At 43.7% G+C, this 16,502-nt stretch overlaps 1 protein-coding gene and 1 long non-coding RNA gene across 2 annotated transcripts; both read left to right on the top strand.

Moving 5' to 3' along the window:
- Positions 1-932: 932 nt before the first annotated feature.
- Positions 933-6,798, top strand: LOC140371909 (myelin-oligodendrocyte glycoprotein-like). Its single transcript, XM_072459145.1, has 5 exons — positions 933-999; positions 4,908-5,258; positions 5,336-5,368; positions 6,079-6,189; positions 6,255-6,798. The coding sequence occupies exons 1-5, from the start codon at positions 939-941 to the stop codon at positions 6,566-6,568; spliced, it is 870 nt and encodes a 289-aa protein (XP_072315246.1). The 5' UTR covers positions 933-938; the 3' UTR covers positions 6,569-6,798.
- Positions 6,799-13,962: 7,164 nt separating this feature from the next.
- Positions 13,963-14,912, top strand: LOC140372004 (uncharacterized). The gene is made up of 3 exons (XR_011928509.1): positions 13,963-14,133; positions 14,198-14,283; positions 14,668-14,912. It is a non-coding gene; the product is annotated as an uncharacterized lncRNA (long non-coding RNA).
- The last annotated feature ends 1,590 nt before the right edge of the window (positions 14,913-16,502 follow it).

Raw genomic sequence — 16,502 nt, 5'->3', positions numbered from 1 at the left:
GCTGGAGGTCATTGTGCTGGAGGTCATTGTGCTGGAGGTCATTGTGCTGGTCCTAAACATCTGAAGCCTCCAGTTCTACTGTAAGAAACCTCAGAGTCTCATTTAAAGCTCAGATAAATCAAGTCTGTAAAACAGACTCTTTTATCTGTGTAATAAAGATCAAATCAGAAGAATCTGGCCTAAAAGTGAAGCTGAAACGTCTCCTGCATTTGTAACGTCTGGATTCTCCTGTAACTCCTGCTCACAGCAGGTCCTAAAAGCTGTTCTTCTTCTGCCTGAGGAACACTCTGCTCCAGATGAACGGCTCTACATGTGCACTCTCACCTCACAACAAGAAGGTCCCACGTTTAAACCATGGTTGGACTAAATAAAGGTGTTTTATGGTCTTATTGTGTGTCGGATCAGAACTGTTGTGTCATTTATGTGGCTCTTGTTTACAGTCTGGTTGCTATGGTAACAGCTGTGGAATCACCTCTGCCTGTGTCATATTTGTGCTCTCGTCCAACCAGGAAGTACAAGTTTAAACTTTACACAAACAGGCAAAATGTTGAGTCAAATCTGAAATATAATAGTGTTTTAGTGAAATGTGCAGTTTAAGCTGTCGTGTGGAGTTGAAGAAGAATGAAACCTGCATTTTAATGACGCTCTGGGTTAAATGCAGTACCACCTGACGCCAATAGATGGCAGGGTCAGACAGGTACACAATAAAGTCTGTTTTCACAATGATATTTATATTTGTATTAATGTCGTTTTCTTATTTATTTCATTTCTCTATTAAACCTGGCGTGCCTATAATTAGACTTCCGCCGTCGCACCCTCAAACAAAGGTGATACTTCATGTTTTAGTTCTGATCCTTTGTCTATTATAATAATGAAAGGGAAAGTGATTTCAGAAGTAGAACACGACGGTGTAACTTTCATTCAGTCGACATTTAACCATGTGGATGTGTGTTCTTTTCCTCGGGGCAGTTGTACACGTCATCCAAGGCGTCGAGCCGGGTCAGTATTCACACATTCACTTTTATTCACTTGTTTTATTCGAGGAAAAGCGAGAAAAGCGAGACACAAACACTGAAGGATTTAAAGCTTTAAAACACAAACTAATGAAAAAGACGCGCGTAAACGGAGGGTTTAGTCCTGGTTTAGTCCTGGTTTAGTCCTGGTTTAGTCCTGGTTTAGTCCTGGTTTAGCCCTGGTTTAGACCTGGTTTAGTCCTGGTTTAGTCCTGGTTTAGTCCTGGTTTAGTCCTGGTTTAGTCCTGGTGTAGCCCTGGTTTAGACCTGGTTTAGTCCTGGTTTAGTCCTGGTTTAGTCCTGGTTTAGACCTGGTTTAGACCTGGTTTAGCCCTGGTTTAGTCCTGGTTTAGTCCTGGTTTAGTCCTGGTTTAGTCCTGGTTTAGCCCTGGTTTAGTCCTGGTTTAGCCCTGGTTTAGTCCTGGTTTAGTCCTGGTTTAGTCCTGGTTTAGCCCTGGTTTGGACTTGGTTTAGTCCTGGTTTAGTCCTGGTTTAGCCCTGGTTTATTCCTGGTTTAGTCCTGGTTTAGTCCTGGTTTAGTCCTGGTTTAGTCCTGGTTTAGCCCTGGTTTGGACTTGGTTTAGTCCTGGTTTAGTCCTGGTTTAGACCTGGTTTAGTCCTGGTTTAGTCCTGGTTTAGCCCTGGTTTGGACTTGGTTTAGTCCTGGTTTAGTCCTGGTTTAGTCCTGGTTTAGTCCTGGTTTAGACCTGGTTTAGACCTGGTTTAGTCCTTGTTTATACCTGGTTTAGACCTGGTTTAGTCCTGGTTTAGTCCTGGTTTAGTCCTGGTTTAGAACTGGTTTAGTCCTGGGTTAGTCCTGGTTTAGAACTGGTTTAGTCCTGGTTTAGTCCTGGTGTAGCCCTGGTTTAGACCTGGTTTAGTCCTGGTTTAGTCCTGGTTTAGTCCTGGTTTAGACCTGGTTTAGTCCTGGTTTAGTCCTGGTTTAGTCCTGGTTTAGACCTGGTTTAGCCCTGGTTTAGCCCTGGTTTAGTCCTGGTTTAGTCCTGGTTTAGTCCTGGTTTAGTCCTGGTTTAGCCCTGGTTTAGTCCTGGTTTAGCCCTGGTTTAGTCCTGGTTTAGTCCTGGTTTAGTCCTGGTTTAGCCCTGGTTTGGACTTGGTTTAGTCCTGGTTTAGTCCTGGTTTAGCCCTGGTTTATTCCTGGTTTAGTCCTGGTTTAGTCCTGGTTTAGTCCTGGTTTAGTCCTGGTTTAGCCCTGGTTTGGACTTGGTTTAGTCCTGGTTTAGTCCTGGTTTAGACCTGGTTTAGTCCTGGTTTAGTCCTGGGTTAGTCCTGGTTTAGACCCTGTTTAGACCTGGTTTAGTCCTGGTTTAGACCTGGTTTAGTCCTGGTTTAGACCTGGTTTAGTCCTGGTTTAGACCTGGCTTAGTCCTGGTTTAGTCCTGGTTTAGACCTGGTTTAGACCTGGTTTAGTCCTGGTTTAGACCTGGTTTAGTCCTGGTTTAGACCTGGCTTAGTCCTGGTTTAGTCCTGGTTTAGTCCTGGTTTAGACCTGGTTTAGTCCTGGTTTAGACCTGGTTTAGTCCTGGTTTAGTCCTGGTTTAGTCCTGGGTTAGTCCTGGTTTAGAACTGGTTTAGTCCTGGTTTAGTCCTGGGTTAGTCCTGGTTTAGACCTGGTTTAGACCTGGTTTAGTCCTGGTTTAGACCTGGTTTAGTCCTGGTTTAGACCTGGTTTAGTCCTGGTTTAGACCTGGCTTAGTCCTGGTTTAGTCCTGGTTTAGACCTGGTTTAGTCCTGGTTTAGACCTGGTTTAGTCCTGGTTTAGTCCTGGTTTAGACCTGGTTTAGTCCTGGTTTAGACCTGGCTTAGTCCTGGTTTAGTCCTGGTTTAGTCCTGGTTTAGACCTGGTTTAGACCTGGTTTAGTCCTGGTTTAGACCTGGTTTAGTCCTGGTTTAGTCCTGGTTTAGTCCTGGGTTAGTCCTGGTTTAGAACTGGTTTAGTCCTGGTTTAGTCCTGGTTTAGTCCTGGGTTAGTCCTGGTTTAGAACTGGGTTAGTCCTGGTTTAGACCTGGTTTAGACCTGGTTTAGTCCTGGTTTAGACCTGGTTTAGTCCTGGTTTAGACCTGGCTAAGTCCTGGTTTAGTCCTGGTTTAGTCCTGGTTTAGACCTGGTTTAGTCCTGGTTTAGACCTGGTTTAGTCCTGGTTTAGACCTGGCTTAGTCCTGGTTTAGTCCTGGTTTAGACCTGGTTTAGACCTGGTTTAGTCCTGGTTTAGACCTGGTTTAGTCCTGGTTTAGACCTGGCTTAGTCCTGGTTTAGTCCTGGTTTAGTCCTGGTTTAGACCTGGGTTAGTCCTGGTTTAGTCCTGGTTTAGTCCTGGTTTAGACCTGGGTTAGTCCTGGGTTGCATTTTCAGGAATAACTACTACAGCCACCACACCCAACACTAAGAGTACAACCTACTTACTATAGAATAAATGTACTTTTATTGTACTTTTTATCAGTTATTCTGTAGATTCTATTATAGTAAAGTACTAAAAGTGTTTACATTACATTTTACATTTAAACGTATTTAGATTGATGCATTTTCTTCATGATTACTTCAAATGAAAATAATACCTATGTTTAGTCCTGGTTTAGTCCTGGTTTAGTCCTGGTTTAGTCCTTAACCCACGACCCTAACCCACGACCTTAACCCACAACCCTAACCCACGACCTTAACCCACGACCCTAACCCACGACCTTAACCCACGACCTTAACCCACGACCTTAACCCACGACCCTAACCCACGACCTTAACCCACGACCCTAACCCAAGACCTTAACCCACGACCCTAGCCCACGACCTTAACCCACGACCTTAACCCACGATCTTAACCCAACCCACGACCTTAACCCACGACCTTAACCCATGACCCTAACCCACGACCTTAACCCACGACCTTAACCCACGATCTTAACACACGAACTTAACCCACGACCCTAACCCACGACCTTAACCCACGACCTTAACCCACGACCTTAACCCACGATCTTAACCCACGACCTTAACCCACGACCTTAACCCACGACCTTAACCCACGACCCTAACCCACGACCTTAACCCACGACCTTAACCCACGATCTTAACCCAACCCACGACCTTAACCCACGACCTTAACCCACGACCTTAACCCACGACCTTAACCCACTATCTTAACCCACGAACTTAACCCACGACCCTAACCCACGACCTTAACCCACGACCTTAACCCACGACCTTAACCTTATAAAAAGTGATATTAAGTCAAAAGATAAGAACGCGTGAAGCGTGAGTCTGTGACGGGGCGAGTCCGTCCAGTGCGTGGTCCCAGGTCAGAGCATGTGAGAAGACGCACGCGCCCGTGTCACTGTCTGCTGCACGCAGCGCCAAATCATTTAATCGCAATACAATTGCCGTGACTAAAGAGTGCACACTTCTAAGAGTGCACACTAAGAACGCACACTTCTAAGAGTGCATACTTCTAAGAGTGCACACTAAGAGCGCACACTTCTAAGAGTGCACACTTCTAAGAGTGCACACTTCTAAGAGTGCACACTAAGAGCACACACTTCCAAGAGTGCACACTTCCAAGAGTGCACACTTCTAAGAGCGCACACTTCTAAGGCTGCACACTTAGAAGTGTCAGTTCTACCAATGCAAAACAGGCTAAATCTACAGTTACTCTCACCTGCGCCCCCCCTCCCCCTCCTCCTGTTGTGTGTTTTGTGCAAACCTGGAAGAAAAAATATTTTTAAATTGAAATATATTTACATTTATGTAATATTTAATAATATATCATATTTATATTTCTTCCGCCTGTTCAATACATTTCATTTAAAAATCCGTAAACCAAATAATAACATAACTGTGGCCTAACTTACATAGTTTAATTCGACTTATTTCTCCTGCCACAGAGTTCAAAGTGGTCGCTGATAAACCTCAGCAGGAGGTGGAGGTGAACCACGATGTCGTCCTGTCCTGCCACACGGAGCCGGAGATGGACCTGACCAACCAGAGCGTGACGTGGACTCTAGAATTCCAGCACAAGAATCAAAACAAGGTCGTGTACTATTGGAGGAACGGTGAGGACGACACAGATGATCAACACAAGGATTTCAAAGACCGAGTGAAACTTCTCAAAGAACATCTGAACATCGGAGGAGTTTCTGTCGAGATCAAAAACGTAACTATGGCAGATGAGGGGACCTACAAGTGTCTCATGACAACATCGAAAGTTAAAATGAGCGCCAACATGACACTTAATGGTAAGATTTGTTTCCTTCACACTCCTGCACAGCGTTTGCTCGTGGAAGACTCAATGATGTTTGTGCTTGTCCCACAGTGACATCTGAGGGTTCAGATCGTACCGGGAAAGGTACGAATCACTCTGCATCATCACTTACGAGTCACGTCTGCGGATTGGAGCGATCCCGTTGTCCAGCAACTGAGGCTCGGGTGTTGGGAACGTGGTGTAGAAAGTGCCGTGTTTCAACCATAAAAGATGTGAATTAAATGTGCCGCTTGTAACAGTGAAATGACACTTGAAAGAGCCACGTAATGATGCCACTTATTAATCATCTTTATTTGTAGTGGGACGGCTCTTTGAGCCAGCTCTCATTTTGAAGGTTAAACAACAAACAAACAAATACAGATACAATACAACTCAATACATAAAATGTAACAAACACATAAAACATGTATTGATAAAATACACTGGCCATAACTTATTTTCTCTTGTGCGTTGCACCACGTGCTTCACCTGTGAGCGCTGTGTTAGCTCAATATTCATTTTCACCAGTCAAAATGTATGTGTCTGTCACACTTTAATACAAAGTACAAAGGACAAAAGCAGAGTTAGTTTTCTTTAAGCTAAAAGTTCTGGTTTTTCAAATTTTTCCAAAAAAGAAATTCAATTTCAAATGCGAATGTGTTCAAATATAATGTACACAGCTTTAGACCTGGTTTAGAGCTGGTTTAGTCCTGGTTTAGAGCTGGTTTAGTCCTGGTTTAGTCCTGGTTTAGACCTGGTTTAGACCTGGTTTAGCTCTTAGTGAACTCTAAGTCTTTGTTCTCCTTTGCCTCTAGATTATCGATACCTTGGATCTTCTGCTATAGCTGGGATCGTTCTAGCAGTTCTGGTTCTGGCAGGTCTGGCAGGTCTGGTGATCTGGTTGTACAGGAAATCCAGGCCCAAAGGTGAGGTCATCACTGCTGATCTGAAAAAACTCTAAAACCAACTCTAACAAAACCTTTATTTTTAGACACACCCACAGTGTTATACAGCAATGTCCCTCATGACCAACCACCTGGACCAGACAATGCACCCAATCAGGGGATAGAACTACCAACCAATCAGGAGCCAGAACCACCGGCCAATCAGGAGCCAAAACCACCGGCCAATCAGGTGATAGAACTACCGACCAATCAGGAGGGAGAACAATTACTCCAGACCAACAATGACGCCACAACCAGCCAATCAGGATCAAGAGAAACTCGCTCAAGAACCAGCCAAGAGAAGAGTGAGAGCCAGGAGGAGGAGCTCACGTCTGAAACACCCAATGAAATCACCCGTTAAAACACTTTCACACTAGTTCTGGTTTGGTTCTGGTTTAGTTCTGGTTTAGTCCTGGTTTAGTCCTGGTTTAGACCCGGTTTAGACCTGGTTTCGACCTGGTTTCGACCTGGTTTAGTCCTGGTTTAGACCCTGTTTAGACCTGGTTTTGTCCTGGTTTAGACCTGGTGTAGTCCTGGTTTAGACCTGGTTTAGTCCTGGTTTAGACCCTGTTTAGACCTGGTTTTGTCCTGGTTTAGTCCTGGTTTAGACCCTGTTTAGACCTGGTTTTGTCCTGGTTTAGACCTGGTTTAGTCCTGGTTTTGTCCTGGTTTAGACCTGGTTTAGTCCTGGTTTAGTCCTGGTTTAGACCCTGTTTAGACCTGGTTTTGTCCTGGTTTAGACCTGGTTTAGTCCTGGTTTAGACCTGGTTTAGTCCTGGTTTAGTCCTGGTTTAGTCCTGGTTTAGACCCTGTTTAGACCTGGTTTTGTCCTGGTTTAGACCTGGTTTAGTCCTGGTTTAGACCTGGTTTAGTCCTGGTTTAGACCTGGTTTAGTCCTGGTTTAGACCCTGTTTAGACCTGGTTTAGTCCTGGTTTAGACCTGGTTTAGTCCTGGTTTAGTCCTGGTTTAGACCTGGTTTAGAGCTGGTTTAGTCCTGGTTTAGTCCTGGTTTAGACCTGGTTTAGTCCTGGTTTAGACCTGGTTTAGTCCTGGTTTAGATCTGGTTTAGAGCTGGTTTAGTCCTGGTTTAGACCTTGTTTAGTCCTGGTTTGGAGCTGGTTTAGTCCTGGTTTAGACCTGGTTTAAAACTGGTTTAGACCTGGTTTAGTCCTGGTTTAGACCTGGTTTGGACCTGGTTTAGTCCTGGTTTAGACCTGGTTTAGTCCTGGTTTAGACATGGTTTAGAGCTGGTTTAGACCTGGTTTAGTCCTGGTTTAGACCTGGTTTAGAGCTGGTTTAGAGCTGGTTTAGTCCTGGTTTAGACCTGGTTTAGAGCTGGTTTAGTCCTGGTTTAGTCCTGGTTTAGACCTGGTTTAGTCCTGGTTTAGACCTGGTTTAGACCTTGTTTAGTCCTGGTTTAGAGCTGGTTTAGTCCTGGTTTAGACCTGGTTTAGACCTGGTTTAGACCTGGTTTAGTCCTGGTTTAGACCTGGTTTAGAGCTGGTTTAGAGCTGGTTTAGACCTGGTTTAGTCCTGGTTTAGTCCTGGTTTGTACCTGGTTTAGACCTGGTTTAGTCCTGGTTTAGACCCGGTTTAGACCCGGTTTAGTCCTGGAATAAACCTGGTTTGGACCTGGTTTAGACCTGGTTTAGTCCTGAAATAGACCTGGTTTAGTCCTGGTTTAGTCCTGGTTTAGACCCTGTTTAGACCTGGTTTAGTCCTGGTTTAGACCTGGTTTAGTCCTGGTTTAGACCTGGTTTAGTCCTGGTTTAGACCTGGTTTAGACCTGGTTTAGTCCTGGTTTAGACCTGGTTTAGTCCTGGTTTAGACCTGGTTTAGACCCTGTTTAGACCTGGTTTAGTCCTGGTTTAGACCTGGTTTAGTCCTGGTTTAGTCCTGGTTTAGTCCTGGTTTAGACCTGGTTTAGTCCTGGTTTAGACCTGGTTTAGTCCTGGTTTAGACCTGGTTTAGACCTTGTTTAGTCCTGGTTTAGACCTGGTTTAGACCTGGTTTAGTCCTGGTTTAGACCCGGTTTAGAGCTGGTTTAGTCCTGGTTTAGTCCTGGTTTAGACCTGGTTTAGTCCTGGTTTAGACCTGGTTTAGAGCTGGTTTAGACCTGGTTTAGTCCTGGTTTAGAGATGGTTTAGTCCTGGTTTAGTCCTGGTTTAGACCTGGTTTAGTCCTGGTTTAGTCCTGGTTTAGTCCTGGTTTAGTCCTGGTTTAGACCCGGTTTAGACCTTCTTTAGTCCTGGTTTAGTCCTGGTTTAGTCCTGGTTTAGACCCGGTTTAGACCTTCTTTAGTCCTGGTTTAGTCCTGGTTTAGTCCTGGTTTAGACCTGGTTTAGTCCTGGTTTAGTCCTGGTTTAGTCCTGGTTTAGTCCTGGTTTAGACCCGGTTTAGACCTTCTTTAGTCCTGGTTTAGTCCTGGTTTAGACCCGGTTTAGACCCGGTTTAATCCTGGTTTAGACCCGGTTTAGACCTGGTTTAGTCCTGGTTTAGACCTGGTTTAGACCCTGTTTAGACCTGGTTTAGTCCTGGTTTAGACCTTGTTTTAGTCCTGGTTTAGACCTGGTTTAGTCCTGGTTTAGACCTGGTTTAGACCTGGTTTAGTCCTGGTTTAGACCTGGTTTAGTCCTGGTTTAGACCTGGTTTAGTCCTGGTTTAGACCCTGTTTAGACCTGGTTTAGTCCTGGTTTAGACCTGGTTTAGTCCTGGTTTAGTCCTGGTTTAGACCTGGTTTAGTCCTGGTTTAGACCTGGTTTAGTCCTGGTTTAGTCCTGGTTTAGTCCTGGTTTAGACCTGGTTTAGTCCTGGTTTAGACCCGGTTTAGAGCTGGTTTAGTCCTGGTTTAGACCTGGTTTAGTCCTGGTTTAGACCTGGTTTAGTCCTGGTTTAGACCTGGTTTAGTCCTGGTTTAGACCTGGTTTAGACCTGGTTTAGTCCTGGTTTAGACCTGGTTTAGTCCTGGTTTAGACCTGGTTTAGTCCTGGTTTAGACCTGGTTTAGTCCTGGTTTAGACCTGGTTTAGTCCTGATTTAGTCCTGGTTTAGACCTGGTTTAGACCTGGTTTAGACCTGGTTTAGTCCTGGTTTAGACCTGGTTTAGAGCTGGTTTAGTCCTGGTTTAGACCTGGTTTAGAGCTGGTTTAGTCCTGGTTTAGACCTGGTTTAGACCTGGTTTAGTCCAAACTTTTCTTAATTAAACACTTTTTAACACATTTTTATTCAAGTTTCATTTTAACTCTGTTCTTCACTAATCACCCAAAGTGCATATTGTTGTTGTTGTTGTTGTTGTTGTTGTTGTTGACGTGACTCTTGGACGTCATAAACGCTGGTGCTGTGAGTTTGACCGTTATGAGGATCTACGGTGCCCCCAGTGGTCACAAAACAAAGTGCAGCTCAAACTTTACTGTTCAGGGTTTTTGTGCCGTTAGAGCGAGCGACAAGGACTGGACTGGACTGGACTGGACTGGATTGGACTGGACTGGACTGGATTGGACTGGACTGGACTGGTCTGGTCTGGACTGGATTGGACTGGACTGGTCTGGTCTGGACTGGACTGGACTGGATTGGACTGGACTGGACTGGATGGACTGGACTGGATTGGACTGGACTGGACTGGACTGGATTGGACTGGATTGGACTGGACTGGATTGGACTGGACTGGACTGGTCTGGACTGGATTGGACTGGACTGGACTGGTCTGGATTGGACTGGACTGGACTGGACTGGACTGGATTGGACTGGACTGGATTGGACTGGATTGGACTGGACTGGACTGGATTGGACTGGACTGGATTGGACTGGACTGGACTGGACTGGACTGGATTGGACTGGACTGGATTGGACTGGACTGGACTGGACTGGACTGGACTGGACTGGACTGGATTGGACTGGACTGGATTGGACTGGATGGACTGGACTGGATTGGACTGGACTGGACTGGATTGGACTGGACTGGACTGGATTGGACTGGATTGGACTGGACTGGATTGGACTGGACTGGATTGGACTGGACTGGATTGGACTGGACTGGACTGGATTGGACTGGACTGGACTGGATTGGACTGGACTGGACTGGTCTGGTCTGGACTGGATTGGACTGGACTGGACTGGTCTGGTCTGGACTGGACTGGACTGGACTGGATTGGACTGGACTGGACTGGATGGACTGGACTGGATTGGACTGGACTGGACTGGACTGGACTGGATTGGACTGGATTGGACTGGACTGGATTGGACTGGACTGGTCTGGTCTGGACTGGATTGGACTGGACTGGACTGGATTGGACTGGACTGGACTGGATTGGACTGGACTGGACTGGACTGGATTGGACTGGATTGGACTGGACTGGATTGGACTGGACTGTACTGGACTGGACTGGATTGGACTGGACTGGACTGGACTGGATTGGACTGGACTGGACTGGATTGGACTGGATTGGACTCTGTGACTCTTCGTGCTCAAAGTCTTTTATGATTTAAAATGAATGAGACGCTGAGGACGTGTTTGAGTCACATGACTCTAAAAACATCTGACTTCCTGTTTGTGCTGTTTTCAAACTGAGGGGCGCGGCTCACACTGCACCTGCAGTTAAACACACATATGTATGTGTATATATATATATATATATATATATATATATATATATATATATATATATATATATATATATATATATATATATATATATATATATATATTAGGAGCTTGAGCAGTCGAGTTATTGTGAAAACAAAATGTGACTTTTTGTGCTGCTTGTTTTTTGTTTTGATTTTTGGGGAAAATTCTGTAAAAATGTTTCATATTTTATGAACTGAAATGATTTAATCTATAAAAGTTTAAGAGTTTATGTTTTTATTATGTTTATGTTTTGATCTTGTTTGTGCAGGAAATACTTTATGTCAGGAACATTTAAGAGTGAATTTTATGAACTGTTTTTTTAAACTTTAATGTTTTTTACTCTTTGAGTTTGTCTTGGTTTTTATCTGTTTTTATCTGTTTTTATCTGTGTCTTTGTTTGTGTTTGTTTCTGTTTCAAACCGTTTTATCTCTAAATTAATTTGTCTATTTATTTCTCTTTGATTTAATTCTGTGAATGAAACAAAACTAGAAACATTTGAAACTTCTTTTATTAGTTTTCCAAATAAAAAATAAATAAAGTCATTTTCTGTGTGAAAATTAATATAGTTTATGATTGTGGACAGTGTGCCTGAGGCTGGACAGTGTGCCTGAGGCTGGACAGTGTGCCTGAGGCTGGACAGTGTGCCTGAGGCTGGACAGTGTGCCTGAGGCTGGACTGTGTGCCTGAGGCTGGACAGTGTGCCTGAGGCTGGACAGTGTGCCTGAGGCTGGACAGTGTGCCTGAGGCTGGACAGTGTGCCTGAGGCTGGACTGTGTGCCTGAGGCTGGACAGTGTGCCTGAGGCTGGACAGTGTGCCTGAGGCTGGACAGTGTGCCTGAGGCTGGACGCCCTTGCACGAGTATGAATATGTAAATGTGCTCCGCTCTGCGCCACTTCCTGTGTCTGCGTTTGTTTTCTCAGAATCGACATTTGACCCACAAAAAGATGGAACCGCAAATAAAATCAGGTCAGACATTGGACTGAACGGATAAAACGTCCTCAAGTCGAGACGTTTCCACCTGGAGCTTGAGCTTTCACCGCGGCACAAACAGCGGGAGCTTTAGTCCAGGTTTAGTCCTGGTTTAGTCCTGGTTTAGTCCTGGTTTAGTCCTGGTTTAGTCCTGCTTTAGTCCTGGTTTAGTCCTGGTTTAGTCCTGGTTTAGTCCTGGTTTAGTCCTTGTTTAGTCCTGGTTTAGACCTGGTTTAGACCTGGTTTAGTCCTGGTTTAGACCTGGTTTAGACCTGGTTTAGACCTGGTTTAGTCCTGGTTTAGTCCTGGTTTAGTCCTTGTTTAGTCCTGGTTTAGTCCTGGTTTAGACCTGGTTTAGTCCTGGTTTAGTCCTGGTTTAGTCCTGGTTTAGTCCTTGTTTAGTCCTGGTTTAGTCCTGGTTTAGACCTGGTTCAGACCTGGTTTAGTCCTGGTTTAGTCCTGGTTTAGTCCTGGTTTAGTCCTGGTTTAGTCCTGGTTTAGTCCTGGTTTAGACCTGGTTTAGACCTGGTTTAGTCCTGGTTTAGTCCTGGTTTAGTCCTGGTTTAGTCCTGGTTTAGTCCTTGTTTAGTCCTGGTTTAGTCCTGGTTTAGACCTGGTTTAGACCTGGTTTAGACCTGGTTTAGTCCTTGTTTAGTCCTGGTTTAGTCCTGGTTTAGACCTGGTTTAGACCTGGTTTAGTCCTGGTTTAGACCTGGTTTAGTCCTGGTTTAGTCCTTGTTTAGTCCTGGTTTAGTCCTGGTTTAGACCTGGTTTAGACCTGGTTTAGACCTGGTTTAGACCTGGTTCTTGTCTCTCCAGGTGGACATGGACCAGTTTTCGTGGCTCTTCGTGCTGCTGCTCAGTGAGTTTATCATTTCTCTGTTTTATGTTTTTTTTCTCTTTCAAAAGTTGCAAAGGTCAAAGTGTAAATATATGATTGATGTCATTGTTCATGCTCGGCTCCGTCAGAATTACATTTGAACTAAACTACTATGTGATCAAACACGTTCAGTTCACGTGCAGATTGGACTCTGTGTTTGTTTCCATGGTAACAAGAGCAAAGTGACCACACACCTCACCTTTAATGTTTAATGCTCGTCATGTTTTGTTCTTCTTTAAAGCTCAAATCGCTCTCTCTGCGTCTGAAGACCTCGAGTACCACTTTAGAAAAGACCCCAAGACGACGAAGGGACGAAGCTCAGACGTTCTGCAGAAAGTTCTACACAGACCTGGCAACAGTGAAGAACATGAAGGAGCTGAAGAGACTGAGAGCTGCTGCAGACGGAGGAACAGACGGAGGAACAGACGGAGGAACAGACGGAGGAACAGACGGAGGAACAGACGGAGGAACAGACGGAGGAACAGACGGAGGAACAGACGGAGGAACAGACGGAGGAACAGACGGAGGAACAGACGGAGGAACAGACGGAGGAACAGACGGAGGAACAGACGTGAGGATCGGACTTTATCAAACCAGCGACAACCCCCTCGACATAAACAGGAAATGGCACTGGTCTCATCCCGAGGTCCAGTACAATGGTGGTGGAGTGGTGGACAAATCAACCTAATGATTATAGAGGAGCTGAAAACTGTGTGTTGATTCATCTCGAAAACAAATGGGCTGATAGACGATGTGATCAGACACATGGTTTTATCTGCTACGACGGTGAGAACTGTTTTTTCTTTTATGACACTTGAAAATCAAAGAAATCATGTTTTAAATACTTTATTCCTTTGTTACTATTGTGTTCTCTGTTTCTACATGTTTACTTATTTATCTAAGGACATAGCATTTACATTGGACGAACCAGATGCAATGTTTTAAGTGTTATTGCAGAATATGCTAATTATCAACACCTGTCCATTGGGCCAATTTAGAGTTGACTATTTTGCCTAACACATGCATGTCTTTGGACATATATAGACAGTGGAGATGTGTCTCGTATCAGGATATGAGAGTTAGGACAATATTTGCAGTAAAATCCACTGTATTATTTCTAAATAGCTCTTGTTCTACAGAATCCTCCAGCTCCACTGTCATGATCGATAGCACCAAAGTAAACTGGTTAGAGGCTCAGCAGTTCTGCAGAGAACACCACACTGACCTGATGAGTGGACAGGACCAAGGCAAATATCCAGACAGTTCCTCCTACTATTATTGGATTGGTCTGTCCCGGGACGCGTGGGCGTGGTCAGATGGAAGCGACTCCTCCTTCAGAACCTGGAACTCAGATGTAAATCCACTGAAGCATAAATGTGCTGCTCTGAGAGCTCAGGGCCGATGGGAGAGCGACGCCTGTGACCTAAAGAAACCCTTCATCTGTCACGGAGGTGAGTGACGAGGAACAACCAAAACTCATGTGAAATGACTTTTTAAAACTCTTTATTATTGCAGGTTTGAAGACTCAGAAGACTTTGGTGAGAATAAGTCTGTCCTCAGCTGTAGATCTCAACTCACACGACTCTTCAGTCCTCAAACAGGTACATGTAGTACTCTGTAGTTGTGTATTATTATATTTATGCAGATCAATGGAATGGAACACATCCAGGAGCTTTAACGTTTGAGAGACTGAAACATGAAGTGTTAAACTAACACAAGAATCACATGAGTTTTAGAACATGTTTGTAGCTCTAAACGACACATTTACATCGTGATAGATGTGATTTAGATTCACTGCAGCTTCGTTCAAGTCGTTCTTAGAATCATTTTCAGGGTTTTATTTCTGCATCACAAAAGCCACTGGTTTAAAATTGTGCACAAATGAATAAATCTGTGTTTTCCTTTATTGTCTTTAGTTCCAATGTCTGTGTTTGTTGTTCTCATTTCTCAGTCTCAGAAAATGAACTTCTCTCCTTTTTCTTCAGCTGAACGACCACTTCAGAGCAAACAACCTCCACGTCAAACTGAGCTGGAAAAGAGGAAACGATGGAAAGGTTTTCCAAAAACAAGACGAAAAGAAGACGAGCTGTGATGATTTATTTATGGTTTAATCAAAAATACTACAAAGAGTAACAGTAATATCGTAGTACTATCCACAAACTGGGTTATGTAGTATGTAGTATTATGTATATGTAGTATACATGTAGTATATAAGTAGTATATATGTAGTACACAGGTGTACTACTACATTACATGTTGTATACATGTAATGTAGCATGTGTGTGTGTGTACACCCACAAATATATATATATATATATATATATATATATATATATATATATATATATATATATATATACATATATATATATATATATATATGTATATATATATTTACTACTAGTTCATCTGTACTCAGGCTTGTGTGTGGTCATAATGTTTTGCTGTGTGGGTCAGAGGCTTGTGGGGAAGGTGGATGTAGGATTGTATTTAATGAACTATAAAGCACTTTGTGTCACATTGTCCTGTATGAAAAGCGCTTTATGAATAAAGTTTGATGAAAGGATAATTTCACAAATATTCTTTGACAATAAATTAAATCAGTGTCTGTTTTTTTGTACAGAGGGATCTCAGTCTCTTCCTCCACCTGGAGCCAAAGTCAGACAGAACCGTGCAATCACATGGTTTATTTCAGTGAGGAACGTGTCGGTGTAATCCCTCATTCGTCCAACCAAGAAGCAGGACAAAAGGGAAACTGAACAGAGAAGGAAGGGTGTTTCTATCCCTTATGTGTCTGGCCTGTCGGAAAAACTGCAGAGAATTTTTAGACAACACGAAGTCCCTGTTTATTTTAAACCAGGAAACACTTTAAGACAAAGACTGGTTCACCCTAAGGACAAGTTGCCGACTCAAGAACAGAGCAATGTAGTTTATTCGATCCAATGCAGTGAAGAAAGCTGTAAAGAACGGTACATAGGTGAGACAAAACAGCCTCTACACCAGAGGCTTTATCAGCACAGAAGAAATACAAGTTCAGGACCTCAGAGTGCCGTGCATCTCCATCTTGAAGCCTCTAATCACTCGTTTGAAGACGGTGAGGTGAAGGTTTTAAGCAGGAGAAAAGATGGTTTGAGAGAGGAGTTAAGGAAGCTATTTTTGTTAAAAAAGAAAGACCTTCTTTAAACAGAAATGGAGGGCTAAGATTTAATCTTCCTGTTATTTATAATGGGTTACTGAACCCCTGGAAAGGTAGAAGACCAGGACATTTAGATGCTAATCAGGTACTCAGGGTGGTTGAGCCAGGGTCTCACAAAGACAAAGAGGATTCTAATAGCCCATTAAGATTCTGAATAGGCTCGGTAGATACAAGGGGGGAGTTTCTGTTGAAACAAACAACTCTTTCTACTTCAGGAAGGCTCCTCCCAATGGGCGGGTCTTACCACAGAACAGTGTTAATATCGGAGTTCTCGATCTAAATTCTGTTATTGACAATGACTCTTGGATGAGATTCGAAACGTCTATTTTTTCTAACTGAGTCCAGATGAAACAACTGAAGCTTTTTCTACTTCAGTGAGGAACCATAAAAAAACACATGAGACGGAGGAATAAAGGACCTGCGCTTGAACATAACTGTAAATGCAACATCATAAAACTGTAGACATTTGTTCACACGGTTTCATTATTATGCACTGCTGTTTATGAAGTCACCGTCTCCGTCAAACACGTTTAACAAAGTCGCTCTCCGCTTTGACTTCAGTCATTATTTTTAAGGCAGTCAGAAGTAACCGGTCAGTCTCGTGAAATGGGCCCATTGGTGGCT

The sequence above is a fragment of the Eucyclogobius newberryi genome, unplaced genomic scaffold (genome assembly GCF_026437365.1).
Source record: "Eucyclogobius newberryi isolate DKJ021-1_F unplaced genomic scaffold, fEucNew1.0.hap1 SCAF_22, whole genome shotgun sequence".
Taxonomy (NCBI): domain Eukaryota; kingdom Metazoa; phylum Chordata; class Actinopteri; order Gobiiformes; family Gobiidae; genus Eucyclogobius; species Eucyclogobius newberryi.
This window is presented reverse-complemented; position numbering and strand designations above follow the sequence as displayed.